Source organism: Chenopodium quinoa, unplaced genomic scaffold (genome assembly GCF_001683475.1).
Source record: "Chenopodium quinoa cultivar QQ74 unplaced genomic scaffold, ASM168347v1, whole genome shotgun sequence".
Classification (NCBI taxonomy): domain Eukaryota; kingdom Viridiplantae; phylum Streptophyta; class Magnoliopsida; order Caryophyllales; family Amaranthaceae; genus Chenopodium; species Chenopodium quinoa.
The window spans coordinates 6,040,796-6,060,425 of record NW_018744301.1 but is presented as its reverse complement, the minus strand read 5'-3'; the positions used below and the strand labels follow the sequence as shown (position 1 = coordinate 6,060,425).

General features: G+C 39.9%; 2 protein-coding genes across 2 annotated transcripts; one reads left to right on the top strand and one right to left on the bottom strand.

Moving 5' to 3' along the window:
- Nucleotides 1-755: 755 nt before the first annotated feature.
- LOC110695468 lies at nucleotides 756-10,955 on the bottom strand. Its single transcript, XM_021872697.1, has 4 exons — nucleotides 10,554-10,955; nucleotides 9,874-10,465; nucleotides 1,117-1,310; nucleotides 756-1,000 (listed from the first exon to the last, which is right to left on the bottom strand). The coding sequence occupies exons 1-4, from the start codon at nucleotides 10,807-10,809 to the stop codon at nucleotides 756-758; spliced, it is 1,287 nt and encodes a 428-aa protein (XP_021728389.1). The 5' UTR covers nucleotides 10,810-10,955.
- A 5,322-nt stretch (nucleotides 10,956-16,277) lies between these two features.
- On the top strand, nucleotides 16,278-19,201 carry LOC110695544 (subtilisin-like protease SBT1.7). Its single transcript, XM_021872762.1, has one exon. It carries the CDS (start codon nucleotides 16,644-16,646, stop codon nucleotides 18,966-18,968), a length of 2,325 nt encoding a protein of 774 aa, XP_021728454.1. The 5' UTR covers nucleotides 16,278-16,643; the 3' UTR covers nucleotides 18,969-19,201.
- Nucleotides 19,202-19,630: the final 429 nt, after the last annotated feature.

The window sequence follows — 19,630 nt, the reverse complement described above, 5'->3', positions numbered from 1 at the left end:
TACGTTTATAGCATTAGGGAAAGCGGAAAAAGAGGAAGGAGATATATGGTTTACCTTGGCGCCGAAGGAGAAAACGCCCTGCATTGAAGAAGATCAGCAGTGTTCATTGTTGTTGTTGAAGCCGAAATACCCAGATTAGGAATTTCTTGCAATAACTTGGTCTGAACCGATTGACTTAAGTGATTGAAAGGGATCGTAGCCCACTCGTCAATGCCCAAAGTTTGAAAAAGAGTGGGGCCAACTGAACTTTGACGACCCGCCACATCAGAAGATTCCCCCATCTCGAAAACTGAGTTCCCAAAATTTGGCCTAGAAGATTCTCCCACCTCGAAGGTGGAGTTCATAAATCGGGGTCGCGTAAGAGGAGGTGAGTCCGGATCACACCCGACCCGATGAATTCTGGAATTTGGGCTCCACCGTGGTGGGTTGCCCAAAGAGAGAGTAGGGATGCCCCTCCCCTGCTACTCCGACCTAGCAGCATCCGCACGCCGCGGCGGATAAAACTGAGCATATGGGTCCTCCGACAGACCATACCTCCGACCCGGAGAAAGAGAAAGGTTCGGTGCAAAATCCACCTCCCCATTATTATCCGAATCATCATCTAAATCATCATCACCCGAATAGAAAACCTCTGTATCACGAGACACAGAAGACTGATCAAATTCCGACCCCGTGATATCATTATCATGTTGGCGCCGCATCTCCGCATACAAGTCTTCCGGTTTCTCAAATCGCCAGAGATTAACCGCCGTATTTCAGAAAATGTAGCGATCTGGAAGACCATGAATCAAATTTGTGTAAAAAGGCTGGTCCATTGGATCGTACAGCACCCTCAAGCCACTCTGTTCACGCGCTGCCATTCTCTGACGCAACCTGCGCCTAGCCACCTGAGAAGTGAGGTTGCACCTCCTAGTTGAGTGGCCCACCATGCCACATTGCTTGCAAAATTTAAAGACCCCTTCATATCGAAAGTAAACCCACACAACCTTCTCCTCACTGACTGGAAGCACCCCGGTATCAATGGTTGAGAAAGATCAATAATCATTCTCGCACGCAACTCCGAGAACCGCGACGCTCGATCACTGATCTGATCGAGAGTATCAATGCGCCCTATACGCTCAAAAATTTGACGAGCCCAGTGAGTAGTTAGAAATGGAAAAGGTAAGCCATAAACTCTTATCCATAATTGCGCTATGGCAAATTCGATATGCTGCGGGACATCCAAGGGTTCATAATGGCAGAACACCATTATTCTGCCATCGAACACATCCGTATGCTCCCTTATAATACTCCGAATATCCAGTTGTTTCCTACAGTCAAACAGGAAATAAATCCCTATTTTATGAACTGTTATATGCCCTCTATGAACCCACCTGGAGTTCACCACGTGCTGCACATATTCCACAGATGGTGGATTGTGACCCACAAAGCTTCCAATAACACAACGATAGTAATTAATTCTATCATGAGGTTGATTATTTTGTGGAGTAGGGACCAAGTCCCCCATTCAAAAAACTGAATCAGGAGGATTATTCTCCATAACAGAGAATAAAACAGACGAAAAAATGAAAAATACCCAAGCAAAGAGTATAAACAGAAGAAAGGACAGAGGAGTAAAGAAGAGAGAAGAGGATATGCTTAAACTGTACCTAAACTCCGAGCATTTATAGCCAAAACCAGAAGATTAAGTAACTTGGTTCCTATATTGCATGCGTGAAAAGTGTAATAAATAGGGAATACTCAGACCAAGAAACAACAAAAACGGGGCTCAAGATGAAGAAAATTAATTAAGCAACGAAATTGATTGGTGCAGACTCTTGAATGAAGAGTAGAAGATGAAAGATTTTCTGCAACAAATAAACCTAGAAAGGTAATAGCCTTTGCAAGCTACAGAAGTAATCCTTCGAGATAGGAAGAACAAGCAACAACCAATAAAAAAGCATGCAAACATGCAAAATGCTCGTTGATCGAGAAGACTCACAATTGAAGTGAGAAGAGCTCTCAACTTAGAGAGAGAAAGCGTTAATTTGTATTTATTTTGTAGTATTTATCACAACCATTATTTTTAGATTATTATTCAAGGACTTAGGAGTTGTTAGTCATGTTTTAGTTTTGGAAGGGCTTTATGCTAGAGCGGAGAGATCTTGAAAATCAAGGATAATATAAGTCTTATAAAATGCTTTTGGAAAGGGCAGGACGACCATCTAAAGAAAGTAAGGGCCTATTCTCATTGGCTGAAATCAGCTGAACTGAACTGAACTGAACTAAGCTGAGATGAATAGAACTGAACTGAACTTAGTAATTAGTGATTTTTAACTACGGATTAGTGATCTTTGATTATTTATTATTATACATATGTGTATATATATATGTACATATTAAAATATTTATGAAAAATATACTATATAATTATAATATTTATGGAAAATATATTATAAACATGAAACCCCAAAACATTTTAAACACATATACTATATAATTTAAAAATAAAATAGTATTATGACAAAAGAACACAAAACACTTTGTTGTTTAATTTTTTTTTTAAAAAAAATAAAAATAAAATTACGTTTTCAGTTGCAAATAAGCGTTGCTTGTTGTACTCTACACAATTTTATTCGTTAACATGAACTAGGGATTCCATTCACGCACCAAGTTGAAGTCATGGAGCGAAGAGAAGATCACACTATGTACGATCCTAACAAAAAAGTAGCTATGGATATTGTACGACAAGAAATAGTTGATCAGATATGGGAGTCAGTTCAGAAGAATGCCGAGGTAATGGAGGAGCTTGGTGGACAAGAAGAAGACGAAGAACTAACCGATTATGAAAATTAGTTTAAGTTGTGTAGTACTCTAATTTTCTCAATGAATTTAACAGTAGAAATGTGTATAAAAAAATAGAACAATTTGAACAATGAATTGTATCATTATCATTATTATCATTATCATTATCATTATCATTATCATTATCATTATCATTATCATTATCATTATCATTATCATTAACATTATCATTATCATTATCATTAACATTATCATTATTATTATTATTATTATCATCATTATTATTATTATCATTATCATCATTATCATCATCATCATCATCATCATTATTATTATCCCTAAGTTTTTTATTAGAAACGGAGTTCATTTGGTCAGTCAACGATTGTAAAACTAAAATCATTCAAGTTTGTCAAGTAAATTGGTTTACTTGTTTTCCTATTTTAAGGGGGCGTTTGGTATGAATTTTGGAAATTGGAAAGTTACGCACTAAGCTACCAGATTTGTCGCATTGTGATATTTTCTATCGTGACAAATCAAAGGTAGTTTTGTCACACCATTTATTCCAGCAAATTTTATCCTCTTTTTAACTTGTGCTTTATAAATAATATAGTCTTTCAAAAGTTACGACAGAGTTAAACATCGTTTTTCAACTCTCATATTCTAATTTTCTCTTTTTTTTTTCTTAATCTTTTATATTCTAATCTTTCATAATTCCTCCCCCAAGTTGACAGAGGGTGAAGTAGGTCGTTGACTAATATAATCCTCCCTAAGGTCAAAAAAATTTATAATCACTTAACAAATCTAAATACAAGTATAGAGGTAAGTCAAGGGTCGAACCTCTAGGAACGATTATGTTCAAGTGCTTTCAATGTGCACTTAAGCTAGGTCGAAGTCAAAGGTTAAAGTTATAGTAATCAATACTAATTAACTACCAAAACAAAGAAGCAAACAAATGAAACACTAGAGAATGGGGATCAATTTGGGAAAGTCAAGTTAATCAATGGTTGTGAAAACTAATGATAAGAGCTGTCAATTAGAATTAAAGAGCTATTTGCCTATCTCCTAATCGTTAACCTAGGTTTCCTCTATAAATAATAAACTAGGAGAATCATTATTCAAACCATCAACAATTGCTAATCCTAAATCAAGTGGTTTTGTCGTTAGAATCTACAATAATGAAATCTAGCATAGTTCTCAAGGCCTAATCAAACTACACACATGTAAACTTACATCAATCACTTTAATCTCAACAATCAACCAACATAATTCCCAAATTTGTCACAATCAATCAATCAATCAATCATAAAAGTTTTACCCTAACTCTAGCAAAACAACTACTCACTAACAATCATTATCTAATCAACAAGCAAGTAAATGAAATCAAGAATCAATAAAACATCAACAATAACTACTCTGATCAAGATTCAAGCTAAGCATCAAAACTAACTCAAACAACATGAAATTAAACAAAGCAATAAGATAATATACAGTAAGAAATGCTCATCGATTATTGAGAAGATCTTCGATACAATTGTCACCCTTACATCTTCAATATCTCAAATCACCATGAAAATCCCTCACTTTCTCTCTCTAAAACTACTCCTAAAACTAACCCTAAACCAGAGAAAGAAACTCTTAACTAAGCTAAGAATTGAAATCTAAAAATTTCATAATGAAGAAATAAGAAAAGCTATATAGAGTACAAAAAAAGGCAAATATTCCGAAATAGACCAAGTCAGGCGCGCCAGCGATAATCAGGGTACGGAAACAGGTCCTAGAAGGGCGTGCCCGCGCAACGGCCGTGGCGCGACGGATTTTGTCGTGACATTACAAGACTTTTTTAGCGCGTCTGCGCTGCTAGAGCAGGGGACTTACTTCGGTGCGTGCGTGATGTACGTGGTGCGTTCCTCATGATCGTCACTAGACATGGAAGAATTGAAATGAAGTTTATGATGGGTTTAACACCATGATTTCATGAGAGCGCAAACATTGTCTTGGAGTAAACCATTTCTTGCTTTGTGAGATATAATTAAGCTTCCACTTCGCACCTTGAGCCACTTCCAACCCGGAAAATCATCGTGACAGATCTATAAACAAGAACAAATAAAAGGAAAAAACACTAAAAATCCACAAAAGTGGACGAAAACACAAAATAAGCAAGAATAAGGAAACTAAAGAGCAAATGAACAAAATCAAGCATTTAAGAAAGAAAGCTATAAAATGAAGGTAAAAACAACCTAAAACTCATCAAATGAGTAATGTTCAAGGTGTAGCTGCGAAGCCTGGCTGGGTATTTGGCCTTGACGTCGATCATGATTCACCTGTACAATAACGGTGGTTATGCCTCGGGGGCGTTTTTGAGGAACCCACCTTCGATGGTTAAGTTAGTATGGTCTTAAGTGGATAATAATGGATAAGTAAAAAAATGTATGTGTCTAGCTCAGCGGGAGCTACCCTATACAAGTGCCATAAATGACACTTATCACAAGTGATATAATGGTTATAATGTCAAATTCGACTTCCTATGTTGATTTCCACGCACATTCACAACATGTTAAAATAAATACGCTTCAATTGACACCTGCATATACGCAACCAAACTAAATGGCGGTGAAAAGTCACTCATTATCCGGTTTGGGTTCGGGAGACATAATCAGTTGTCTACTGAACCATTACGGGACTCTTGGTAAGTTGGTAAACATGTACAAGAACTACTAGAAAACAGCTCATTTCTGACGGAAAAACTCCGTCGAAAACACCATGAAATCCGTCGAAAAACCCATTTCATAGGTAGGAAAAAGGGTCCCTTCCATCGAAAACAACATAAAAAAAAAATTAAATAAAAAAAATAAACTGCACCACCACTGGCTTGGCGTATCACCACCAACAACCCCTAACTTCAACGTCAGACCACCACCGCCACTACCACCCACTAACTAAACCTATCCCTAACCCTAAACCTAAGCCCAGACCATCAGACCACCACTCTCCCCACCCGAACCCTAAATCCACCTAAGCCCATAGGCACCACAAACCCAGCACCAACACCAAACCCATACCCAGATCCACCCAAACCCACCTCTTTGTCACCAAATTAACCCACCCACCCTAACCCTTAGCCCCTGCCTGACCTAAACCCACCTAAGACCACCACCACCAACAAACCCAAACCTAGATCTACACCACAATTACCCAAACTCAAACCCCCCACCACCACCGCCACTGCAATTCAACAAAAACCATAAAATTAAAAAAAAAAATCTCACAAACCAAAAATAAGTAATAAATTTCTAGATTTAGAGTTTTTATGATCGAATTTTACATGAAAAACCTTACTTTGTTCAAAAAATTAATTCTCCAGTCGAGTTTTCATGCGTGAGGTGTTAAGGCTAAGAGAAGAGGACGAGAAACAGAGGAACGAGATGAGGAAAGAGAACAGGAGAAGGAGAAGAGGAGAGAGAACAGGAGAAGAGAGAAAGAGAATCAAAGAAGAGAGGAAATGAAGGAGGAGGAGGAGAGGAAGAGAAGAGCACAAGAGAGAGGATGAGGAGAGAGGAAAGAGAAAAGAAGAAATGAAGGGGAAGTGTGTCGGTAATGGTTTTAAAAGGTAATTTTTTATTTTTATTTTTTATATTCAATTTATATTCCAAAGGAACATTCCGTAGGAAAGCCCATATATTCCGACGGTTTTTACTCCGTCGTAAATTTCCGACGAGTTATTAAAATCCGTTGGAATTTATGATGTTTTCGACGGAATTACGTGTCCGTCGAAAATCGACCTATTTCTAGTAGTGAACACTATTAATCCTACGCTACTATAGAGATTTTGAATGACATATATGCCAAACAAAACCTCGATGACCTTTTAATATGAAAGCACTAAATGACAATAATGTCGAATACATAATCAAAAGAATGCAAGGGCATAATGTGGCATAAATGACTATATCAATACAAATAATCCAAGCCTGAATAAATCCCTTAATGGAATGGCGTAGTGATCATTTTTCTTGATACGCTAAGGTATGATATGAGTTATACCCACCTCTATCCTTAATTTTCTAAACCCTAAACCCAGTGAGTTAGAGACACGGGATTGAATTTTTGTTTTTTTTTTTTTGGCACGGGTTGAAATTTCCTTAAACAAACATGAGATATGGGTTTTACCATTCTAAACCTACACCTTAGTTTAAACACCAACAGACCAATCTAATTTGTATTGGTAAAGAGCACAAGGCAGCACTCTATCTACAAAGTTGATTGCTTACTAAATTTTACTCTTTGTCATCCAATTAATCTATATAATATTATAAGATACTTCAACTACCAGTGGAATTGCCTACGTTCTGGGTGGAATTTCTGCGTCAACATAAATAGCCACACGAAACAGTTGAGTGGCCAATTTCCAGCTATCATCTCTTAAGAAAAGGCCATAACAAACAAATACCAATAATAATCATTAGTCTAATCAAAATGTCTCTTTCTACTCTGTCGTTTAATCTTCCTTTTTATACCACAACAATTGGATATTGTAAATTAAGTTGAATTTTATACCACCTAGCATGAAGTACAAAACCTTCCTATGGTTAAAAAAATTATTGGGCAAGCCCTTAAGGATTTTTAAATCATTTATAGAATATGAAGTTACTATATGGTGGATTGTTACATGGAAGGCATTTATAAATTTATATCAATGTTGACAATTAATTCAAGTTAATTGGTTGTAAAAGTACGCTTTTGATCATTTTGCAAGTTAAGCCAATTATCACTCGTAAGGTAAGACATAGAAGCCATATCTAGTGAACTGTTAAACATCGCCCGCAAATTCCTACATAAAGCCCACAAAATAAGAGTGAAATGACACTTTTGCCCTCATACTAAAAAACACACAATTTCTCTCTCTACTCTCTACTTCCACTTTCTCTCTCTAAATTATTTCCAGAGCTATGTCGAGGCGGCCCGGCAAGGAAGTGGCGGCACCGGCGGTGGGCGGAAGGCGGTTTGCCGGCCAGAAGGTAAATTTTTTAATTTTTGTAATTTTTTTTAAAAAAAAAAAACCTCCGGCGACGGTGGGGCGCCAAGGCGAGACGCCACCACCACGGCGGAGGCGCCTAGGCAAGGCGCCCATACGGTGGTGGCGGCGCCAAGCCCAGACGCCACTACCACGGCTGTGGCGCCGAGCCTCTGCGCCGCCGCCGTGGTAGTGGCGTCTGGGCTTGGCGCCGCCACCACCGTATGGGCGCCTTGCCTAGGCGCCTCGTTCTTTTTTTTTTTTTTTAAATTTTTTTTTTTTTTTTAATTTTAAATTTTATTTTCGATTTTTTTTTTTTTTTTTAAAAAATTTGTTTTTCTTTTTTTTAAATTGTATGTTCCCTTTTTTTTTTTATCTTTTTTTTTTAAATTTTGTTTTTTTATTTGTTTTAATTTTATATTTTTTATGTTTATAATTTTATTTCCGTGACTTGTTTATTTGCTTTTGTGTTTATTTTCGACTTTTTTTAATTTGTTTTCGTTATTATGTTTCGTTATTTACTTGGAGTTAGGCATCGCAATTTAGACCTGGTGCGGGGAAGAGTATTGACGTCGTGAGGAGTACGATCTACTCAATGGAGAGCTCGGGGCCCAGACACGTTAGATCCCGTGGTATTTCGGCCTCGGCCCGCAGAGAACGGGTGCACTGTTCTGCGGACGATGAAGATGATGATGATGATGATGAGGAGGAGGAGGAGGAGGTCGAGGAGGAGGAGGACGAGGACGAGGATGATGCAGATGAGGATGTCGACGATCAGAGTGGACCATATGATGATTACGGTCCATTCAGTCAGAGACTTGATGATACGTATGAGACGCATAGGGTAGATGTGCGTAAGGGTCGAGATGGTAGGTTTGTTAGTAGATCTGGCACATCATCTGCGTCCACTGTGTCTGCGGGTAGCAGAAAACGGTCGAGGGCCGTTAATGATTCTTGGATGGTGAGGGGTGAGGTGGCCGGGGGACCTATAGACGGGAGTGTGATTCCTAGCTTTTTAGGACACATCGCTACCCGTATTTGGGAGGACCAGGAGAGGGCTTTGGATACAGGCATTTTGAAATGCCAAACCCGGGAAAAGACTTGTAGGTTTTTGTGTAGCTGGGCTGATGCTTGGCCGGAGGAGAGCGAGATGGTCGGGCGATTGAGGGCCACTAGAGTGAGTCACCTTCCTGCCACCATGCACGATAGGATTGACTGGACGCTGATCACGGCTTTCGTTGAGCGATGGCAGCCGGATACGAACTCGTTCCACCTTCCGTTCGGTGAGATGACGATCATGTTGCATGACGTCGAGGCCATCCTTGGGATTCCCGTGGAGGGAAACCGAGCATCTGTCGTCACTGATGCGGATCAGGCAGATTTACTAGCGGAGCTGTTGGCGGTGGATAGGGCTGCGCTGTACACATCGGCACTTGGTGTGTGGGATCACGGCGACGTTAAGATCGCAGCCGTCTTGCAGCGATGTTTGCACCCTACGGCACGTAGGACGCAGGACACACAGCTGGCTGCATATGTTTTTCTTCTTCTCGGGTGTACCTTGTTTCCGGATAAGAGCGGGAACAAGCTCAGGCCACGCGACATAGTTGACGCGTGTGAGCCCGACAGAGTAGGCCAGTTTTCTTGGGGGTCGGCTACGCTGGCGTATCTGTATCGCCAGTTAGGATTCTCGAGCCGGGCTGATGCAGCAGGTATCACTGGATGTCTGACGTTGTTACAGACCTGGATATACGAGTATTTTCCTGCGTTTCGACCACACCGCGACCCGGTTCCCATTGGTGATGGCCAGCCACGTGCCTGTGCGTGGAGTCCGCGTGTCGAGAAGAAGTCCGTTGACCGCCTGCGCTCCATACGGTTATCGCTTGACAGGATGTCCCCCTTAGAGGTACAGTGATTAAATTATTTCTACTTTTACAATCTGATGCTTTATTTTATGACTGTTACTGATTTTAAATAATGTGCAGGTGAACTGGATGCCTTTTGGCCAGAACCCTAGTAATAGGGTACCCAGGACCCTCTACACTGGACTGATTCAGTATCGCGAGATCGTAGAGGCGTACATGCCGCAGCGCTCATGGTACAAAGCATCCCAACCCTCCACGCTTGCTCTACGAATTTCATACCACTTCGGTATGATATTTGGGACCGGAAAATCGGGTGACATGTCTAATCGGATAAAATGTCTGTATGACGGCCCAAGAAATCCAATAACAACGTCCCTTACCGGTCTGGTGACGGTCTCGCGCGAACACCAGGGCAGAACCGTTGTACATGGATAATAGGCTCGACTATGTAAACCAAGGCCGAAATGCATGACTGCACACTTGTAGATGTTTGCAACGGCAAAGAGATCAAGTGGCGCATCGAACCAATGATTTTGACCGCAAGGTCCCCCTCCCCACCGGATACGCTGCAGAGACCTATCCAAGTCCTCGCCGTACACATGGCCATACACATCTCGGTTTGATGCGATTTCACTGTACATCAACTGCCGCACTAAACCGTAGTTGTCTTCACCCATTTGAAACACATCCGCCACAACCCGAAATCCGCAGTTACCATCTGCAATGACATCATTCCACCCGTCCAAGAATGGCATCATGATATTAGGGATCCTGTCCTTATATGGAAAATGTTCAATGTCCATTCTCCCTGTTACACACATCAATAAACACAATAAACAAGTCAACAGTAAACTAATCAAATAGTCAACAAAAGAAATTGAAGTCGAATGTCTTACCGGTGCCGGGCATATTCACCGACGACGATGATTGGCTGCCACTTGATGAGGATGTACGACCACGGCCACGGCCACGGCCACGACCGCGAATGTACTCAAACGCACTCTTGTTCCGCCGTGGTTGTCGACCCCTAGGTCGCTCGACCCCTTCCGGTTCCTCGGTATCCAAACACGATGTATTGAACATGTCATGAAGTATGTGTGTAGCACTACGAATGATCGAAGGGTGACTGGAGGACACTTGGTCAAACATCATCTGAAACTGCTCCAACTCCTCCTGTTCACGGTGAACCGTATGCGGAACAGCATGCTCTCCGATAACGAGCGTCCGCCAGAATGGATGAACCTGATCGACATGTAACGACGCCCTGTCTTGCGTAATTACGCGGTGAATGGTGCATGCACAAGGTAATCCATGAGTCATTGATATAGCACATCCGCACCGAATAGCCACTTCATCGCCCAACTCCCTCATCCTGGTATACTCGCTCAGAATCAACCCCAAACAGTGGTGTGACACACGACCGTTGAGAATCTTAAATATGAAATGGCCATACAACATGCCATGTCGTCGTCTGGAGTCCTCGAGATAGTTCTTGATGCCGTTCCTCTGAGTATCAATAGCCTTGTTTATTCTCTCGAACAGTGTATCCAGAGCAGCCGTGGAAGAATCAATCCAGTCCTTCAAAGCTCTATGAGCGCTCTCGACTCTGCATGTCGTAGTGTTCCCAAAATGAAGAACTTGGTTCGTCCAATATTTGACAAACTTTTCCCTCTGAGGTACCCACTGATGCATCACATAGTCTACGATTGGCGGGCACCACTTGTACGCATCCTTTAAGTTTTCCAAGGCTCGATCGTACTCTGCCTCCGTGGTAGCTTGCAGGATCTTCCGCCACTTACCATTTACCAATCTCTCTGCTGAATCTAAGTTCTTGTTGAAAAGGTTGTAGGCTTTGACTTTCACGCAGTTGTTGATGTGCCATGTGCACAGTAAATGGCTCGACTCCGGAAACAGCTCCGCTATAGGGGCAAAAAGACCTCCCTCACAATCACTTACGATGGCCGATGGCTGTACATTTGGGCCGATGTAATTTCTCAACTTTTCCAACACCCAACGGTAACTCGCAGCCGTCTCATCCTTCATGACTGCATAACCAATCAGAAAGTTCTGGTTCGTTGGAGCCATCCCAACCATCTCAACCAGTGGGAACTTGTACTTGTTTGTCTTGTACGTTGAATCGATCAAAATCACAGATGGCCAAGACGAAATCATATCAGCACAATCAGGATGGACAAGGAACAAATGAGTTACCTCCGATGTGTCTTCGTCAGATTCAAACCAGTAAAGGTAACCACGTGCTTGTGCCTGGTGCAGAAGCTGTTGTATAGGGTTCCTTCCCTCTGACCGTTCAAACCTCAATTTCTGTCTGACGTTGTAGATGTGTCTTCGGTTTGGCTGGTCTTCGGGGAATTTCTCTAACACAGACGCTAATATTTTAGCGGGCTTCACTTGAGCATCACTCATTTCTTTTACAACTAGTTTCGCAGCTGGACTTAGGCCGCTTAACTGCCGATGCCCCACTTTGTATGCTATCAGCTCATGGTTGTGATATCCCCATTTGTCGTAACCCTTCACTTCCCAACCGTCACGCCTTTGATGTTGTCGAACCTTAACTCGGAACTGACACCCACAACCTTTCCGCTTTGAGTCAAACCGAATCGCTTTACTGAAATCTCGTTCTTCTCTTTTGCGATAACGGTCGCATCTCAAAATGCGATCCATTCTACCATCCCGTTGAGATTTATGAGTTGCTACTACTAAACAAAAGCCTGATCTAATTGCAACCTGTTTTGCCCAATCAATCGCTTGTTGAGCATCTTCGAACAGGCCATCATGTACAAAAATCCCACTGTAATCATTTTCGTCTCCACCATAATCCTGTAACAATAACATATAACGTATAAATATAATTACGTTAAGATTAAATTAATAAAAACAAACAAAAAAAAAAAAAAGGGGATTAAATTAAAAAATAAAATAAAAAAAAAAAAAAAAAAAAAAAAAAATATTCCCCTACTGGCGCCTGGCCAGGACGCCGGAGCCACGGCCGGGGCGCCTGGTCAGGACGCCGCCGCCATGGTGGCGGCGTGGTGGCCAGGCGCCTTAGCCGTGGCTGCGGCGTCCTGGCCACGCGCCACTACTATGGTCGAGGCTTCTCCACCAGGCGCCGTGACCACGGTGGCGGCGTCCTGGCTAGGCGCCACAACCACGGCATGGCCTTTTGGCTAGGCGCCAGCCACCATTTCGTCCTTACGATGCGTTACGAACCTCGTTTTCCGATGACGACGGCGATTCTCCGGTGATCCTCGGCGATCCGGTGCTGCTCCACATTTTTTTAGTGCGAAAAATTTATCTTCCGTTAAAATTATAAAAAGGGCAAATTTGTCAAAAAATTATAAAATGTGGGCTTTATGTAGAGATTTGCGGGCGATGAATAACAAGTCCCTAGATTGAACCTATTATAAGCATTCCACAAACATAATATTACTCACTCTATACATACAATTGTTGTATGTGGTCCCTACATAAAACCACAATTTATCATGTTTTTATTAGTTAAAATTATAGGTCCAAGTTCCATTTGAATTCAATTTATATTTGACTCCTAGTTTTCTTCCTTTTTTTATAATGTGTCAAATTTCTAATGGTATTGTATGTAGGGACCACATATAATGATTGTATGTGTATGTGTATCGCTGCTTATATAATTTACACAATTTAATCAGCATAAAGTTTTAAGTAAATTTAATTTACTTTATTCTTATTGTGTGATGACTTGTAGTAGGGTCTTTATAGTTAGTAAGTACTCCATAGTCCGTCCATAGGTAATCTTTAATTCAATGGATAGTAGAAGTTTTTAAATCATACTTTGTGGATAGAGCGGAAAAAGTAGAGGCGATCAAGGTTAGCCCGCCCCGATTTTAGGCGGGTCTTGGGTAGAATTTTCCGACACAAAAAATTAATTTTTTTGAGCGGGTTTAGGGATACGTTTTTATGCATATTTAGTTGATTTTTTAGGCCCGGCCGAAAAATGGCCCAAAAAACCCGAATGGCCCGACCATTTTGGACGGATTTGGGCACAAACATTCGGGCCCAAAGCTTGGCCCGACCCAACCCAAGAAGTGGCCATAAATTTTTAGCTTGGCCCGGCCTGACCTGCCCAATGATCACTTTAGTGAGTGAGATAAGAATACTTTCGAAATATACAGTATATTGTCAAATTATCATTTCTTTGTAATACATTAGTTAAATTTTACTAAGCTAATATTTTTAACAAATTGAAATTAGCTTTAGATGATTTTTTTAGAGCAAATTTAGCCCCAAGTCTTAAAACTTGGATGTGACATTATTTTTGGTGGTCCCCATTGAAAATGATGTCATCAAATTCTTATTAAGACTCACTAAGATTTACACAAATTTATCACTTTAATCCTAAGACTTAAATATTTGACATATTATATGTAGAAAAGTGTAAGGAAAAAAAAAGGATAATAAAAATAAACGTGAGGTGTGAGTAGTGGTTCCCAATTTCAAGTCTTAAGTTGAGTCTTGAAATTTCAAGACTCAATTTGAGACTTATTTGAGATTTTTGAAAAAAATGGGAAAAGTCTTAAGCATAAGTCTTAAGACTTTTGCCATGATATCAATTGAGGAGTGATGGGATGGAGGGATGGTTGGTCCCTCCATCTGCCCCCCATGTGATGGGGGTTCGACTCCTCACAGCCCCACTCCTGAGATAGGATGGGGCCCCTCCCAGTAGTTTACCGGTCAAAAAAAAAAATGATGATGTCACCCCAAGTCTTAAAACTTGAGGCTAAACTTGCTCTGGCATTAAAGAGTGCATGGTTGTGAGGTTGTTTATTTATTTATTTATTTATTTATTTTGTTAAACATGATGAGGAAATTACTCCCTCCATCCTCTATTGATAGTACCTTTGGGGCATTTTTCATGAAAATTAATAAACACAAATAAGAATAGTAAAGTTTTCAAAAAAAAAAAAATAGTAAAAGTACATTGAAAAAGTAAATTGACATAGGATATGCAAAAAAGTAGAGAGAAAAAGTAATAAAAGTGCACGGAAAAACAAAATTTACATGAGAAATTTAAATTTGCGCAAATATTGTTGCAAAATTGGAGGGAATTTTGGTAAAAAAATTAATATTAATGGTTATTGGAAAAAGTAAATGAGGGTAAACATTTTGAGACTAAAATTTGCCCACAAGGGACTATTATTCGGGGATGGAGGGAGTAGATTATATGTATTCACAACACGGCAATCTTAGCAAGGTCATGAAGCTCAAGATCATGACAAAACACATACCAAAACACTTTAAATCAAATTCCTTCTTCTCTACACACTAAAAATGGTTATTTTTGTCGTAAGGAAAATTTAAAGACAGTGTAATGACATGTAAAGCTTCAAAAGTTATGATAGAAAGTGTCCTGAAGCTATGTATAGGCAAAAACTAAAAGAAATATGTAAAGGTAAAGAAATAAGGTTTATCAAGGTCATCATTAAAAATTTGCATAAATAAATAAAAGTAAATAAGTTCACAAAGACAGTATAAGCTAAACTACTAAGGATTTGTATTCATTGACTGAGCTGAGCTGAAATGAATATTTTATGAGAGAAGAAAATTGGAAGTTGAACTGAATTGAATTAAACTGAACTTATTAGAACTGAACTGAATTGAAAATAATCTGATAACAACAGGGCCTAAGACATTTAGAAATGCGTTAGATATATTTGGTTAAAAGCTAACACAACGACTAAGGTAAGAGAAAGAGAGTGCAACATTTTGCAAATTACTACCACCAATCTTATGATATGATCATTCCTAATAATTACCAACTAACTGTCAAAGGTATCACCAGTAATAACACCAGTCTACAAGAGTCTTAAGTACCCAATTTCAAAATACACCACAAAAAAATGGTATTGAATGTTCATTACAATTTACAGTGTTGCAAATAAAAAACGAAAACATTCCACAAATTACAAATTTTGATACATAGTTAGCCACGCTATTAGTTGATGGAATGCTCACTTCACATGTAAAACAATTAATTGAGTAATAGGATACGATGAAAATCAAATGGGATTACCCTTCCGGATGTAGGGTTACTCTTATTAATAAGTAGTATTATTCTTTTATTTGTCAAAATCAAAATATAGAGATTAATTGATGAAACAAATTGAATTACAAACAAATGTAGTCACACTGATAATGAATTTGGGTTTCCTTAAATTATGGACAAAATAAGGTTACTTTTATAAATAAATAAGGTTATTCCTACAAATTATTAAAGGAAACTCTTATAAACAAATGTAGTCATACTTTGTTGTTGCCAAATAACACTTTCCTTTCACAAATACTAAAAAAAAAAACCTTTCTCCGTACTTGCTTCATTTATTTGGGCACGGAGTTTTCAAAGGAACAGTAAAAAAACAAGAAACTATCATTTTATGATGGAAAGAAGGTCGGTTGAAAAAAATAAAAAACAAAAAAATTTAAAAAAGCAATAACGAGTATAATTGAAGAGAAGAAAGAATATAAAAAATATTAAAATGATAAAAGGGAACCACTAGTGGGAAGGAAAATTAGTAAAATGTTGTTTAAAGTTGTTAAAAAATGAAATGATACCGCTGCAAAAGAGAAATGAAGGGAGTAATTAATAAAATACATACGGGTAATAATTATGATAAAGAAAAGTGGCCAACTACAGTCCAAATCCGGTAGGGGCGCTTTGTTTGGTCCAAATCTAAAGTTCTATCACTATAGTAAACTACGTCTATATTGTCACTAATCATTATTGCTAATTTACTATTTGCCACAGAGAAAAAATGAAAAAAAAGATTAAAACAACTTGCAAAACACTTTAAGCCCACGAGAAAGAAAATCAAGCTAAGACTTATTATATATAAATTCATTAGACACTGCTAAATGTTAATCATTTAAGGCAATATATACAAACTACCCACCATTCTCCTACCCAAATTAAGCACACAGCAAAGACTGAAATTATGAAGATCCAGAAATACCAATCCCAATTAATGTTCATATATATGCTATTGTTTTCCTACCACAGGTATGCAATAGCAGAGAGAAAGCATGAAAATCGAGAGAGAAAAACTTACATAGTACATATGGACAAGTCCCACATGCCAGCAAGTTTCGAACACCATCATGAGTGGTATTATACGTCACTTAAATCTGCTGCAGACTCTGCAGAGATGCTCTACACCTACAACAGTGTAATTCATGGCTTTTCGACGAGGCTGACTGAACAGCAAGCTAAATCACTAAAGAGCCAACCAGGGACTCTCTCTATTGTGCCTGAAACAAGATACGAGCTCCACACAACACGAACACCTGAGTTCCTGGGGCTAGGGCTAGGGCTAGGTGAAAGTGATCAGCTCCTGCCAACCTCTACTTCACAGAGTGATGTGATTATAGGACTGATTGACACAGGTGTGTGGCCAGAACTTAAAAGCTTCGACGACATGGGGCTAGACCCTGTGCCCAGTAGCTGGAAGGGTGAGTGTGAGGAAGGTAAAAACTTCAAGTCCTCAGACTGCAATAGGAAACTTATAGGTGCAAGGTTTTTTTGCAAGGGGTATGAAGCTATTCTAGGACCAATTGATGAATCAACTGAAAGCAAATCACCAAGGGACGATGACGGTCATGGTACCCACACAGCAACTACAGCAGCTGGTTCAGCCACTACCAGCGCTAGTCTTTTTGGATATGCAAGTGGGACAGCTCGAGGGATGGCTCCACATGCCAGAATTGCAGTATACAAAGCCTGCTGGCTAGGTGGGTGCTTTACCTCTGACATATTAGCTGCAATGGAGAAGGCAATTGATGATGGAGTTAATGTTTTGTCCATGTCTGTTGGAGGCAGCATCTCTGACTACTACATGGACACGGTTGCTGTAGGAGCGTTCTCTGCAATAAGAAAGGGGATCTTGGTATCCTGCTCTGCCGGAAATGCTGGACCTGACTCTGGTAGCTTGTCTAATGTTGCTCCATGGATAACCACTGTGGGTGCTGGTACAATAGACCGTGATTTCCCAGCATACGTTACCCTAGGAGATGGGAGGAATTTTACTGGTGCATCACTTTACAGTGGTAAGCCTCTTCCCAACAAGTTATTATCCCTTATTTATGCAGGGAAAGCAAGCAACATGACAAATGGCAATTTTTGCATGAGCGGCAGCTTAAATCCGGCAGATGTTTCTGGGAAGATTGTTGTGTGTGATCGAGGGGGAAATTCGAGGGCCCAAAAAGGTCTAGTAGTAAAGAGGGCTGGTGGTGTGGGTATGATCTTGGCAAATTCTGAAGCCTATGGAGAAGAACTAGTTGCTGATGCCCACCTCATACCTGCAGCTTCTCTTGGACAAAACGAAGCTGATGATATAAAGAAGTACATCTTATCCGACGATAATCCAACAGCAACAATTGGTTTTTCAGGGACAGAGCTAGGCGTGAAACCATCACCAGTTGTGGCATCATTCAGCTCCAGAGGTCCCAATCCACTTACTCCAGAAATACTGAAGCCTGATTTGATTGCTCCAGGTGTCAACATCCTGGCAGGCTGGACGGGCAGGGTGGGTCCAACTGGGTTGGAGAGTGATACAAGGCATGTGAGCTTTAACATCATTTCAGGAACATCTATGTCATGCCCGCATGTAAGCGGTCTTGCTGCACTAGTGAAGGCTGCCCATCCAGAATGGAGCCCTGCAGCCATCAAATCCGCCCTTATGACTACAGCATACACAGCCTATAGGAACGGAAAACCAATCATTGATGTTGCCACAGGACTTCCATCAACACCATTTGATCATGGAGCAGGGCATGTGGACCCTATTGCAGCCCTTGATCCAGGCCTCGTCTACGATGTCACAGTCAACGACTACATTGACTTTCTATGTGCTCTAAACTACAGCTCAGACCAAATTAAGCATACCACTTCCCAGGAATCCAGCTGTTCCTCAGGCAAGACTTACAGAGTCAGAGACTTCAACTACCCTTCATTAGCTGTCACTCTAGAAACAGCATCAGAAAATGGAGACGGTAGGGCAGTGAACTCTGTCAAATATACCAGGACCCTTACTAATGTTGGATCACCAGGAATATACAAAGCTTCAATGTCCGTGCATGATGGCTCAATAAAGGTTAGAGTGGAGCCAGAATCGTTGAGTTTCAACAGAATGAATGAAAAGAAGAGTTTCATAGTCACAGTTTCAGCTGGTTCCATGCCCTCTGGCACCACCAGTTTTGGTCATCTAACATGGTCAGATGGGAGACATACAGTGACTAGTCCAATCACTTTTACATGGACATGAGAAAAGTGCAACATGAATGTTGCAAAGGGCCATAATCCCCGTTTCCTATACTTAATTATTCTCACCTCTTGTTTCAATTTCAGCAAGGTAAACAAAGTTTACAAGTACTTAATAATCATAAAGTGTACGCAGAACAAATGTATAATTTTCATTGGACTGAACTGTGGAGGAGTAATATATGTATTACCACATATACTTGCACTATGAAATGCTAAATGGTTTGAATTAACCCAGGTACAATTCCTTAATTTTTAATTTATTAGAGATCATCAAGAAAGTTAAAAGCAAGACAGAGTAACAAAAGAACAATTTTGGATGTAAAGAGACAATGGAGATGTTAACAGTAAGGCACAATAACAAAAAGAGAAGGAATATGAAGATATCATGCCCCAAGTAATTTAAAGTTTCCTCCAGTTTAAAAAATAAAAGAAAAAACTGAACAGAAAAAAATGTAAAAACCCTCAATCCATCAAACAAAAGATACAGCAAGATATCATCTACAAAATCATAACTTATGCTAGAGTTTGACAGTACAATCTGGAATTGAAAAGCTAAGTACTCATTATATTCAAGCTCTCAAGTGCAAATTAATCTTTAAAATGCTCCAAACCCAATATTCAAGCTCTCTAATGCAAATTAACCTTCACCCAACAGACATGAAA